This window comes from Neurospora hispaniola, assembly GCF_033458365.1.
Source record: "Neurospora hispaniola strain FGSC 10403 chromosome Unknown B0T23scaffold_3, whole genome shotgun sequence".
NCBI lineage: Eukaryota > Fungi > Ascomycota > Sordariomycetes > Sordariales > Sordariaceae > Neurospora > Neurospora hispaniola.
In genome coordinates, this window is record NW_026944408.1 from 2434352 (window position 1) to 2448065 (window position 13714).

Consider the following 13714-nt stretch of genomic DNA (forward strand, 5'->3'; position numbering starts at 1 on the left):
GGAGTGGACGAGTCTCTGGGTTTTCCTTTCCCCATGATGGAAAGGCTATGGAAGCTACTCATGATATCGGCCGGCGCTGTTTGGTTGATTCCATCATAACAAACATTTGGCGGATCTGGACACACGGCAGACCCGACATCCACTGCAGACGCAATCCTACGTTGCCGACCAGCTGGCGGCGTACCTGATCACGGCATCGACGGCAGATACTTGATTAACTTGAACTGATGTGGTTCTTGTTCATGATACACTCAGTTCACTCAACCGGAACATGAGGAGACTTCGGTGATGGAGGGGACGACCGGACTTCATCGCTCGCCGCTGGCTCGAGGAAGATTGCTACCAAGGTACCTCTACGGGTGCCTCTTGGCAAACAAACTCTTTGTGACTTCAGTAACGACATTGTCCGATCACAGGTCTGTACGAACATTCATGGTTGAACTAAAGCGCGAAGATGTCATGGGCTATGGCCCTGCCTCTAGACCCTTCGTTCTCATCTGCGAGATGTGCACAGGTGAGGGCCTCACTTTTCTCGCTCTGCTCGCGAGGCTGGATTCAAGGTAATCTAGTAGCTGCATGTGTTCAAGCAAAAGTTGGGTTTTGGATGACCGCTTTGGAGAAAAAGCAGACACCCGTGATCACTGCAATCGTAAGGAGTTATGCACACCAGCGACATTACCAGATCCAGTTTTAAGCGTCCCAAGGGCAACGCTGCAGAAAACCTCAGCAAAACGAGAAAATAACTTTCTTTTCACTCGCCTTTGCCCAACCGGGTCTGTCTCTGACGATTTTCTAGGGCACTGCTAGGCCTGTCAGGCTGCCTGGCTAAAAGATACTAGCAATTAGACTTGGAGCAAGTGAGGTAGCATCCGGAGCGGGCTCCGTCCTGATTGCAATTACATACCCTTACGTACAGGCAAGGGGCCAACCTCTGCCAAAATTGCACTGTTTGGGTCTGCTTGAAGCTACTCAAGTACTAATATGTGCCAGGAAGCTGGAGGGTGATGGGCTGCAATGTATCTCGGCGCCTCGATACCAGAGGGAAAGAAGCAAATCTAAATCAGAAAATAAATTGCCTGAAGCCCTTCGAAATCGGGACTCCAAACTGCTCAGTCGTCAGCAGATGACTACAAAACGTCGAATTAGCCCTCACTTCATCCAATAACTAACGTCCCGACTTTCTGGGCCAACCAAAACAGGCCCCAGGGCACTGGATGTCTGTAACGAACCCCTGGAGCAACCCCCGGGTAGACGGATGCACGGGGCCGGGGTGCTGGAAAGGTTGTTGAAGAAGGAACATTCCAGTCAAGAAGGGAAACGGAGGGGGTTCACCAGTCTCGGAACCGAATGATTCCCAAGGACTCTTTACAAATACCCGGCTCCCGCGTACTGTTCGACAAGCCAAGCAACCTTATTTGTCGGAACAGGGACAGAACTTGAATGGGATGTGTGTTTGCTCCCTATTTCGCTGAGCTGAGCACGGTAATACTTGAGGAACCGTTATGGCGTAAAGCAGACGGCGGGAAGTAAGGCAACTTGCTCGTCGGGGCTTCCCATCTTTGCCATGTCATGAAGGATCATGGCAGCGATTACCGACCATCGAACTGACATGCCAGCGGATTCAATGAACCGCTCCTCGTCTCCTCAAAGAGACGCCTTATACTGGTGCGGCAGAATTCTCTGTTCGTCCCATCAGCCTATCATGATACCTGCAGCAGCAGCGAGTGTCAAAGATCCCCGAAGGACACGACACTCGCAGGAGAAATCGGATCGGATCAGGGAATAAGGCAGGCAGACAACCCAGCCAGACCGGACCACCACCGGCCCTCTTTCTCGTCTTCTCACCAACCAAGAAGTGGTCTGCTGAACACACACACAGAAAGCTGACACTGCAGGAGTGACAGTGACAACGGTGACAGTAACACAGCAAGGCTCGTGGCCGCCGCCGCCTTCTCCGCCGCCGCCACCACCACTACCAGTAGCAAACCTCCTTCGTTCGTTCGTCGAGAACCCTTCTCCAGCTTTGCCAGAAAACGGGTGAGCTGTTGTGAATCTGACATCCACATCTCGACGTACTAGCACCCCCCCTTCTTCACGATGCACGATCTCGTCAACATGCCTATGGTGTGGAAGATCTCCGATGTCTTGTATACGCACTTCTAGTACCCGGGTCCGTATGCGAGCCAAACTGCCCAAGGCTTTTGCCGACCACTAGTTGAAGCGCCCCCAGCTGCCCTCCAAGCGTCACCGGTCCATGAGTGCACTGAATTGGCGGTGAACACACATCTTCCAAAGCTCGGCGACATGCTGGGTTCCTGCAGTGGCAACATGAATCCGTATGCATGATGGCTTCGATGGATACGGTTGAGAATTCGAACGAGGTAGACAGCAGCTATGGAAGCCTCAGTCACCGAAACCGTGATGGACAATGAACCGCCTGACGACAAACTAATTTGGTTCAGTAACTCGTTGCGGAACTTCCCTCCCTGATCCTATGTTGTAGGCTTCGAGTGACCGACATCATAGCTTCAACAGAAACATCATAAAAAAGCAACGCCACACACTCAAGCTATCGGGGGACTGCTTTTACCCCCCAAGCAAACCCATCCGGATTAGTCCATGTACATTTTCGTGGAAACAAAACACAGAGTTCCTTTAACGGCAGAAACCCGCAAAAGCATCTGTCGATACCCACGATGGCGTATCCAGCGACAGGCAGAAGGGGGGGTGGGGTAGATATGTCAGGCACGCACACACAAAAGAAAAGAGGTTTTGAAATGGTACGCCCACCGAAGGCCCGTCAGGTATGTATGTTGCTGTATGTGGAATCGCGGGATCGCGGGATCGGGATACGGTTGGTTTCTGCATGGAGGCTCAGCAACGGTTTTGCTTGCCTCCTTCCGTTCCCTTCACGTGTGTGCTGGCGTTGCCGCTAGTGGTATGTGCGAGGTCAAATGGGAGAAAAGATAATGATCCGTGATCCGATCCATCAAGAGAGCTTCCAGCTTTTCTCGGAACATTTCATCCCCACGCTGGGAGGCAAGGTGGGATTGAATGGAAGTCCTTTCGTTGCTTCCGTCCGAGAATAAGGCATGCTGCCAAGCTTGCCCCCCACGCAAAGTAGGTTCTACAAATGGCCGCCTCGCACGGGGGCGAGGAGTGGAAGGAAAAAGAGAACGAGAACGAGAATGAGAATGATATTGGTTGAGATATGCCTATGGCAGAAACAGAACACAGATCAATCATGCTGGAGGAAAGGAAAGGGCAATGACAATGGGTGGGTCGATCCCGCTTCCGAAGATCGCCATATGAAAACCCCCAAGCTGCAGGGGTTTCTGCATCGGGTGTTGCTGTCAAGGCCACCATGACATGATATTAAGTAGACGTGAAGCTTCCAGCCAACCAAACAGTGAGGGAACATTTGCTGTGTAAAAACAATCCATCTATCCCGAGGATGGAAACCTGAACGCTCCGTTTCGCGGCCGAATACCCTACCCGACCAACCAACCTCCAGGAGCCTTGACGGAGAGCACCGCGCATGCAAATACTGTGTCGTATGTCAAGGCGACCCAACGCCGCGGTATCACAGTGTTTCTTGTCCGAGTTCCAAATCAACTTTGCGGTAGACACACGTTGTCGAGTTTAGTGGAACGAATCCATGTTGGGCAAATACACCACAAACGAACGTAACTTCTGGGCAGCAATCGCCTCGTTGAAACGGTCTACGACTGATCCCCTGGTTGCGAATCTGGCGAGGCCCAGTCTTCACGACACGTTCCGTCTTCTTTCCCTGGTTACAACTCGGTTAGCCGCGTGTACTATACATGGAGCAATCAGTTGGGGCAGAGGTGACACGAGAGGCATGCGGCGCTCTCTTCGTCCTGGCACGAATGCAACGGTAACCGCCTTTCTGGCCGATACAAGATTTTAGACGGTGGGAGTCCACGGGCGTCCACAGGCCCAGCCCGTACCTCTGCCAGATGATTTCTCTCTCATGTGTGCACAAGGATTCGTTTTGTTCACCCTTCTGTGTGTCCCAACCGTAGAGAACCTTGGGATGATTCCATGTCGGAGGAACCGTTCTTGAGTTTTAGCCGTTCCGAAACAGCTCTCGCTGCCTTGGCATGTTCGACATCGGTTTGCCGATTATACGATGCTACACGGACACGCAGGCGAGAAGCTTTGCCCCCCCCCCCCCCCCCCCCCCCCCCCCCCCGACGAACCATGGAAGCTTATATGTATTCGTCGTCGTCCAAGGCTGGCTGGACTGGCCCCCGTTTGGAAATCTTGTGCGTCGCCAACAGGAAAGCGTTTCGCGACAGTCTGTCATTGATGTGTCAGTCACACGAAAGGTGCTGTTGAACACTCAGAGATCTGGGCCTGCTTGCCTACCTGCCACATCTGCCTTCTTTCACATACCTGCGGCGAGGCGCCAACGGCTTGCATGCAGTCCTCCATATCAGCCTTTACGCAGATTGCCTTGACCATTCTGACTCGGCTCCGCGGGGGCGGGGGTCATCATTGTTCAATCCCTTACAAGAACGACACGGCAATCAACGTGTATACGCATCTACAACCTGGCCATCACCTCCTTTTCCCTTGTATCAGGTTGCCTCGTTGTTCTCAAAGGTCTCTAGCGTCTACATGGTAAAAACAGGTTGATGTCCATTGTTGCACGCGTGCGTGTTCGGTTGCCGGCTGATTGTTTCCCAAAATATGGTAACTCACGTCATGCCGTACCGAACGACGAACTGCTTTCCTAGACCAAGAAGGGCTTAGCTTTATACTTCAACCTTATATCAAGGAGAATGTCAAAGGATGATAGTTGATGATGAACGGTAGTTGGCCCAGGGGTGCTGGAACGTGAATCAACAATAGCCGTGTCCCACCGCCGTGACTATAGTCCGCAAGCTTACCTTGGCCCATTATCATGGTAAACAAGAATACACAAAGGCATTATTTCCGGTCAACAGGGGATACCACCTACAGAATGCATCTGGCCGTCATTGTGACAGTGGGAGGAGTAGTCATAGTGGTGAAGGAGACCGACCTGATGCGAACGCAAGCAATAGCAGACCGCACACCTTCAACAACGACTAAAGTCCAACCAGGTGTAAGCCCAATCTAACATTGAAACAGCTTGAGGGTGTAACGTTGAAAGTTCATCAGACATGCTGCCTTGTTGCTTAATTTTGACTTGGTTACCTTTTCCGCCAGCAACCCAACTGGGCGAACCGCATATTTCACGGTGTGTGTATCTTTTCCAACCTTACATCCAGGCGTTTTGCTCTAACCGAAGTGATTGAGAGTCCAGTAGGTATATCAGCGACATGATATCTCGAAAACGTTCTTGAAACTGGGTTAACGGGTCTCGCTTTCCAAATTTTTTTTAACGGTAACCCCAGCGGACGGGAAAGTTCACAAGTCAGGTTCTTAGGGCAGTAATACGCACCAGTACGAGCAGGTATAGTACTCAATGCTCCGTACGAACGAACTAGTATTGGTACCAGTTTACGTCCTACTACCGACATGCGGACATCTACCTAGCATCGCATGGCCTAGCGAACGGGACGTTGCGACCCTGTTAACACTTACTGCCTGCTAATTGCCCTAATATGGCCTTGAAGTGCCTCTGGCCGATAATGACACAGGGAAGGAGGTTGTTGATCGTACCATAGATTCGTCATCCGACATGGGGGGTTGCTATCCTAAGTGATGGATGCCGTCACATTCGGATCAGTACCTACAACAGAGGTTATATTAGCGGGAACGAGACTATACTACACATGTAAGCAAAAATCACTCAAATTGGTAGGTGTCAGGGAGGCCATTAGGGTTTACCTTGGCTGATCTTTGACTTGCATAGGCGAAACCTACAGACAGCTAACGGGTTGATGGTTCATTCAGTGGGTGCGAACATAACCGCATGGGTATTGGTAGCCCGGCACAAGAGACAGGGGCAAGATGACAGGTTTTCCCCATTGATGATTGATTGCGTCTGCTGGCTGTCATGTTCGACAAGTGACAGGCGCCAAGATCTTGCAAAGATACCCTCACGCAGCCAATGCGTGTGCTACCCTGTCACCCTCCCTGTCAGTATCTCCTGTACAGGTGGGTATGAACAGGGCTCAGGTGCGGAAGTGTGAACCGTTTTCAGATGCCCTAGCCCGAAATACTCCTCCACACTCATGTGGGCGCGTGGGGATGGGACATGACATACTTACTGGTTCGACATAAATCTATCGTTTCCTGTTCATGCTCTCATTGTTCCCTCCCAATTTTTTTTTTTTTTTTTTTTTTTTCCGTGGTACTTGTTTGGGTCGTCGGTTGTCGCAGCGATGTGCTCCTCGAGCTCGGTTCTTTCCGCGGCCGACAGCTAACCGGTCGTTGCGATGAACCATGGATGCGATCCGAAGACGAACGGAACCAATGGCCGAAGGACGAAAGCACCTCCTGCTTGGGCCATGGTTCCCACTTGACAGCCGAGGTCTCGAACAAGGCCTTGGCGAGGGACTTGAAGGTTATCTGATGAACCTAGCTAGATGAACCGGGGTCAGCCAGCATCAGACTGGAGCGACATGAGACCAGGACAAAGGGATGGGGCAAAAGATCCTGGCGCTTTCGACGTGCTCAAGCGCTCGACACTGACAGCAGCAGCACTTACAGTAGGGATCCCTGGACTCCCCCGGAAGGAGAAACATGTGCCGCCCCGGGCCTTCGCCTCAGTCTTGGAACCCCGGCCCGTTCTCTCTGTCCAGTGGTTCGGCCAATTCTGAAACGCCTGCGCAGTAAACGACGCGAAAAGGTCGCCGATGTCGACGGACCCAGCCAACGACGTTGCCGAGCTAGGTATGAATCAGAGTACCATGTCTCCGCCTACCCCAGGTGCTCGCGACGCCTGAAGCTCGGACCACCCATCAAAGCCATACAACAAAACCCCAAAGTCCCAGACGGCAACTGTCTAAAATGACGAGCAATTGCGCAGGCCAGGACAGATTAAAGCCTGGGTCTCGATAATCGATTGCTCAGCACTCCGCAACTTCACTCATGTAGGTAACGCCTTCATGCCATACATACCTCTACCCTCCCGTCACTCGGCCTGGTGGTGAACGACTAAGAAGAAGCGGGAAGCAAGCGAGCTCGGCAGGTGAACGAGTCGTGCACAATCCGCATCATGCAACCTGGGCAACAAGCGCGGAGCGAAGAGGTGGGTAACCGTGTGTGGTCGAGCGAGCGCGGGAATTGGGAGGATTGGGGGTTTGTGAGTTCGACTTGTTTGGCCTGGTGCCAGGAAGTGACCGCAGCGCCCACTTCACGAAATGCCGGTGGGACTAACTGCTATCATGGCCCACCCAAAATTGTCGGTTGTCGTCAAACTCTGCCCATCCGCGCCTTCCCCCGGTCACAAGAGTTTTCGTTTCCTCGTCACTCGTCCCTGTGCCGGGAAGTCCCTTGCGAGTCACGGCTGTCAAAAGATGCTTGAATGGAAAGGGTGTATGGTGGTATGGTAACAATGGTATTTTTGGTATCGCAAGTATGATATGTGAATCAGATACCGGCGATGGAAACTACAAACCTCTACCTAGAGGTACGACAGCCTCCCGAGGTACCGCGAGTCCTTGTATAAGTCATCTTGGCACGATCTTGGTCAATCTCATCTATGCAAGCTCTGATGGCTTCTTCAGCCCACACCAACATCATAACGAGCAGCATCCAAGTCGACATCAACAAGGGCAAAGCAAACAGGCACCTTGTTTCTTTCCAACCACTGACACAGGCGATCGAAACAATGGAAACAATAGAAACTGGGAAAGAGCAAGGACAGCTCCTCCATGCAAGGCAGTCACGGTCATGTATGTATACTGCGCATGTATGTACCTGTCACTTCCACTTTGCGGGTCCTCATCTATCCACCCATTATAGGTGTGAAGCGGAGTGAGTAGGGTTGTGCCTTGATGCAGCTGTCATGTTTCTTATTAGTGTGGAGTAAACTGGAGTTGATCTAGGGAAGATGCGGGATGCTGGATCACCCTTTTGGCGAATGGCATGCTTCCTGATGCTCATCATTAGCCGTGGGTTTTCGTCCTGTCGGTTATTCAGCCCAGGCTCTCATCAGAGTTGCGCGAGCGAATACATATGTATATCGCGCAAAAATTATGGGGTTTACTACTAGTGACTAGCCGTTATCTGTCGTCCTGGGTGCGAAGTCGAGGAAATAGAACAGGGCCTGGATGAATCGACCACTCAAGCTTTCACTCACACAGTCTGCCATCCAGTTCGTTGTTTCTACCACGCTCTCCCCTTCCCCCTTTCGTCCTTCCCTTCTCGGATACTTTTGCGCATCCGAGACATTGCTCCATCATTCTTGCCACGCCAGTAGAGACATCAAGGGTTTTCCCATGCCCATAGCATGGCTTCTGTGGTTCCATTCAATGCAGCTGCTGCTGACGACTGCAGTGACGCCTGCTCTTCTGGGCCTCTCCGGTAAAGAGGTGAGAGGCGCAACCTTTTCCTTGGTCTGATCCACACCGATCCTTTTTCTCCAGGACCTTTGCCCTCTGTAGAACCTAATCTCACCGTGATATTGACGGCCTGGTCGGTTATGGTGATGGCATTCCATCAGTCACGCTCCCACTTGATAGGTACAGACAGGAAGCGAGGAATCGGGCTCTAGTTCGCCGCTGTGGTTCGGTCGAGGTCGTTGTCAGGACGATTACTATCAAGACACAGGTGACAGGTAAGTATGTGTATGTATGATCCTGGAAACACCTCATGTGCACAGACATGCTGCGACAGTGACAACGCTCGTTTGACACTTGACAATTTGACACTGCCGCTCACGCGCCCCGGCTGGTAGTGACAGATGCAAAAGAAAGGCAGCTTACAATGGGCAACGAGAAAAAAAAAAAAAAATCAAAAAAAAAAAAAAATCGCCTGTCCTACCCGTTCCTGTGCTTACGTGGAATACGCGTAATTCAATGTTTCCCTTTTCCCAGGTCGTCGTGGAGCAACATCCATGTCTTGCCGCCCATTATCTGCTTGGTTGATGGTTGAAGGCCGGTAGTCGATTCCCGCTGTCATTATCATGGTCTGCCTCGCTCCAAATTCGGCTCCAGCTCGCTCCTCATCAAGGTACATTACTGCCATCAATGATCCGTCAATGTACTGTAATTACGGCGGCGGCATCGACATTTGACATTGACACCGCAGCAAAGCTACCTCACCACACTGGGTCACTCTAGTACCGTCCATCCGCCCCTTTCCTTCTTTACCTCTTCAAGCTGGGTAGATGTTAGTGTAGTTTGCTGTTTAGCTTGGGCGCTCGTCTGTTTCTGTCTTTCATTTTTCAAGCATTTTGCTTTTCCTCGTCTTTGTAGAACGGAAACCTTTTCCGCCGTGAGATCACTGGGCTGTGACAGCTGGAATTTTCCGGAGGTACCTGGTATCGAGCTCTTGCTGGCTTCAGTGTTGATTTCCTTCTCCTTGGGACCGCTGGGAATAATCTTACTATGCAGTGAACGATGCTTTTCTTTTCCTACTCCTTCCTTCAGCCTCTAGTCCTCCATTCGTCCTCTATGCTGGTTCTGCCGGGCTTTGCTATATCTTGTTCTCTCCAATACATCTTGCGGTCTTGTTTTCTTGCCTTGCACTTTCAAATACGTACTGCGGACTGCACCGTATCTTACGTTTCACTGCTGTGTCTTCCATCACATGCCGGTAACGTAAAATACGTTCAAGTTTCCCAGAAACGGCAAACCCCGTGTTACATCAGTCTATTGACACTTTTGCTAGCGCACCAGATCGATCTCAAAATACGATCTCGAGAAGGCATAGTGAAGATAAGTGAGAAAGTGGCGCTGGATGGAGAAGCTTGTGTGATTTTCTCAGACAGGCCAAATGAAAAGGTCTTCGGACTCAGCTCCGTTCCGCTTCAAGTGTCTGTCTTCTCCATCACTATCTATACAGACGACGAATACCTCCCATTCTTCCACTTCACATGCTCGCATGCCTTCTAATTCCGGCAGAAAGCACAGCCGAGAGGAGAGCAACGCCAAACAGAAACAACATCAGCTTTCCATTCATTCACCAAGGCATCAGGACATGACAAATTAGGAAGAAGAAAAAAAAAATTCCAGAAAAAGGAAGTCAACTCGACAAAGAAAATAATACCCGAGCTTTGCTGCTTCACTGTATGTAGTGTACGCGCACCGGCCGGTGAAAACCGAAACACCTCGCCAAATACGGCATAGTTAAAATGTGCGAGATCCAAGAAAACAAATAACCGACTGGGGTTTGAATGGGGGGGCGGATGGACGGGCTGGCACATGCAGCCAGCAGCAAGCACGCTCAAGGAAAATGTCCGGTGATCAATCATTCGTCAACACAAGGCTTTTCCCTGGGAAGGGTAAGAAAAAAGCAAAGATCTTTCTTTCTCTCACAGTGCTCATTCATGACGAGAAAGGGAGCCAGTCGATACGGTGTGAGTGGAATGGGAGGATCGAGGGGGCAGTCAGGTGGAGGGATTGTAGGAGGGGGAAGATTGAATGAAATAGGGAAAAAAGAAAAGAAGGAAACCGAGGGAGAGAGAGCGCGCGCCCGCTCGGTGGGCAATGTGCCATGAGAAGTGAGCAAAAAGAGAGAGGGGGAAAAAAGCAACAGAGAAATTTGGAATCTGGTTCGAATTGACACCAAGATTCTTCCAGACAAAGCAAGACGTCTAGAGGTACTGTCCACGTCTAAATTCAATATATCAACCAACCAGCCAACCATTACAAATCAGTAGCCGTGAGTATGAGGATATCACTTACTCAAGCCTTTTCTGCGAAGGTGCAACAACCATTTAAAGGGTTGAGGTAGCATCAAGCTGCATTCAGCATTCACATGGGCATGGTCTGTTGGTTCGCGGTCTGGACCTGACGCCTCCCATCTCGGAAACCATAGGCTTTTGCTTTTTCCTCGTTCCTTTCCCTTCTCATCTTGAAGATGCGTTAGGCGGTGGTATTGTAGATGGGGGTTTACCTTCTTCAAGGTTAGCTTCGATGATACCGAGCATCATGAAATGTGCAGTAGTGTCGCAGTAAACACCCCGACCGACATGACGATGGATGGTAAAGCAAGCAGCTAAATGTGAATGGTGGCGGAGAGTTTGCTCTGAACCGGATGCTACAATTCCCGTCAGGTCAGTGTAGCGTTGTTCGATGGTCACTGCAGTTATGCCGGTGTTTTGCCAACAACCCGGCAACCGGGTACCTGTCATGTCAAAAGCAAAGGAAGAAGTGCAGGAGAAAACCAACTTTAGCCCCTGAAACGGGAAACCCTTTGGTAGTTTGGTTACTCTGAGGTTACTTTTGGCAGATTGTTGGCGATGAATGGCATGGGATGAGGTTGGCCAGTGCGGAAACGAACATGATTGGATCTTATCGTGGCGTTTCCCAAACCGCCCGGGGTGGGAAGAAAATGGTTCGATGATGACGGCCTAGATGGGATTTCTTGAATCGATCGGATTTCCTGGCACATATTCTCGAGATTCCAATTGACCTTGCGAGATGACCATGAGCAAGGACGACAGCCGGACCAGTAATTTATACTAGCTTGTTTTTAATATGATGAGGCTTATCGCGGACTTGTCTTTGCTGATTCTTCTGACATGGGATATCTGAACAATAGCGATAGGGGCAATACTTGGCTAAGAACGAGTGTGCTTGACGTGTTGTTCGGGGTGGCCCATCTCGACACAGAAGCGGATTAGGTCAGTAGTACCCAAATATACCCACACCCTTCCGTTCGTTCTTCGATCCGGGGTAACACATACCTGGTCTTGATACACTACAAACCTCGTCTTTTATCACGGATCCATTCAACCGGATCGGCGACTTCAGGGTATTCAAGACAGGGCAAATGTCATGGCAAGTGGCAGGGCAGATGTAGGCTCAACAACCCGAGTCTCCAACTTTTCTAACTCACTCAACCAAAGGACTTGTGTTTGTCTCACCTTGACGTGCATCTGTTGGCTCACTAGCCTTGTCATTCCCCAATCTTAACCACGCAACCGCGCGACGGAGGAATGAATCATGAGTGTACATCAGCGAAGATGTGAATTGTGTGGCAGTAGCAAAGCGGCAAGAAGCAAGCGTCTACCTACTCGCTGCCACTGTATCGTCAGTCATATCTCACAACTACGAAGGTAGTGCTCAAATTTCATCCCACATGGCGTCCGTCCGTCGTCCGTTGTCCAGGTTCACGGCCGGCAATCCTGAACCGAGGGGGAGAAGGAGGTTCTCTGTAGCCTTGCCGTCCAGCTGCTCGGTGCATAGATTAGGGTCCGTCTTGTGTGATGACAAGGATGACCGGAAGATGGCAAAACTGGTGTTCATAGGCACAACAGTCCCCGTTACTTTCCGAGCAATGGAGTCGAACTGCATCGACACTGGATGGGTTGTATGGTGATGATTGTCGTCCGTTGGTGGTGAGGTGTGGTAAAATCTTTGGCATGCCATGCCAGGGTCCCTTCCCCTGTGCACTTGACTGCTTTTTTTCCTGCATCCATTGCTTGCTTGGCCCGGAAAATTGGAATGCGCCCTGCGGCCTGACAGGGACTTGGACAATGGCCACTCACTGGATAGGCTACCCTTAAACCCCAGGCTCATGGTTCAATGGTAACGTATCATTCTTTCTTTTCTTCAGTGATAGACGAGGCGTCGTGGCTGTTGCTTCTGGTTGACGACTGGAGTTGGTGATGCTTGGTAGTGGTGGCGGTGCTCTGCCGAACAAATCGGATCATAACGACGGTAGAATGACGGCGATGATGGACTCTGCGGACGGTAGTGATATGGAGTACGGCACCGGAACGGCGTGCTGCCGATTCCCATCTTGGTGCAGTCCGAAAGAGATCGGGGTGGGGTGGAACCGAGAGGGGGACTGCGATGGACTGGGACTGGAGATGGGAATTGTGCTGTCGGGTGCTCGGGGGAAACTGCCATGCACATGGTATTTTGGTACGGCTGCACCACGGCCAGGTGAGGGAAAGAGAACGTTCGCGGGGGGGAAAGGAAGAAAAAGAAAAACGATGTTTTGCACAGATTCCCATTTCCAATCTCATCAGCAGAGGAAGGTAGCGCCGTGATAGGGGACGCTGTCCCAACCCTCGTCGATAGGTCGTCCATGACTCCCCTCACCCTGTCATGTCAAGTGGGAGGGTCAGCCAGTATCTGTCCAAGAACCTACCCTGTCAACCTGTCATGGAACGCATGTCTGTCACTCATGTGGATGTTTGAGCAAGCGCAGTCTCGTGTAGAGATGTCTAAAGGGACGGCTTGTCAATTTCGCATAAGGAAGGATGCTACCCGAGAAGTTGACAGGTCATGTTGACTCAGATCGGATCTTTCCTCTTCCTTCGCTAGACCACAAACAGTGCAAGCGCTCCGGATCTCGCTCCTTCCCTTGGAGGGGGTTTCTGCTTGCATGATCTTGGCTAGTGGGAAGGAGCATGTCATGGGATCCTTGAGATAAGGGGAGGAGGGAGGAACGAGGAAGCTTTGTTTCCATTGTTCCATCAACCGGTCAAGCATCATGTACGCTCCATACCATACCGGTATTGACCGAAACTTTGCCTGTTGTGTTCAAGACTGGAATGGATGGATCTCTTTGGCTGCATCGGTTGACGGCCTGAGCATGCTGCTGGCGCAAACAACAAGTGAGTGGTGATGTGTGAGTG

The 13714-nt window shown here is 51.1% G+C and overlaps 1 protein-coding gene across 1 annotated transcript; it reads left to right on the plus strand.

Annotated features, from left to right (window-relative positions):
• Nucleotides 1–7174: 7174 nt before the first annotated feature.
• On the plus strand, nt 7175–8813 carry B0T23DRAFT_394795 (uncharacterized protein; the record flags this gene model as incomplete). Its single annotated transcript, XM_062838152.1, has 8 exons — nt 7175–7261; nt 7492–7588; nt 7686–7853; nt 7924–7935; nt 8007–8072; nt 8458–8492; nt 8643–8737; nt 8783–8813. 8 exons carry the CDS (start codon nt 7175–7177, stop codon nt 8811–8813), a joined length of 591 nt encoding a protein of 196 aa, XP_062694132.1.
• Nucleotides 8814–13714: the final 4901 nt, after the last annotated feature.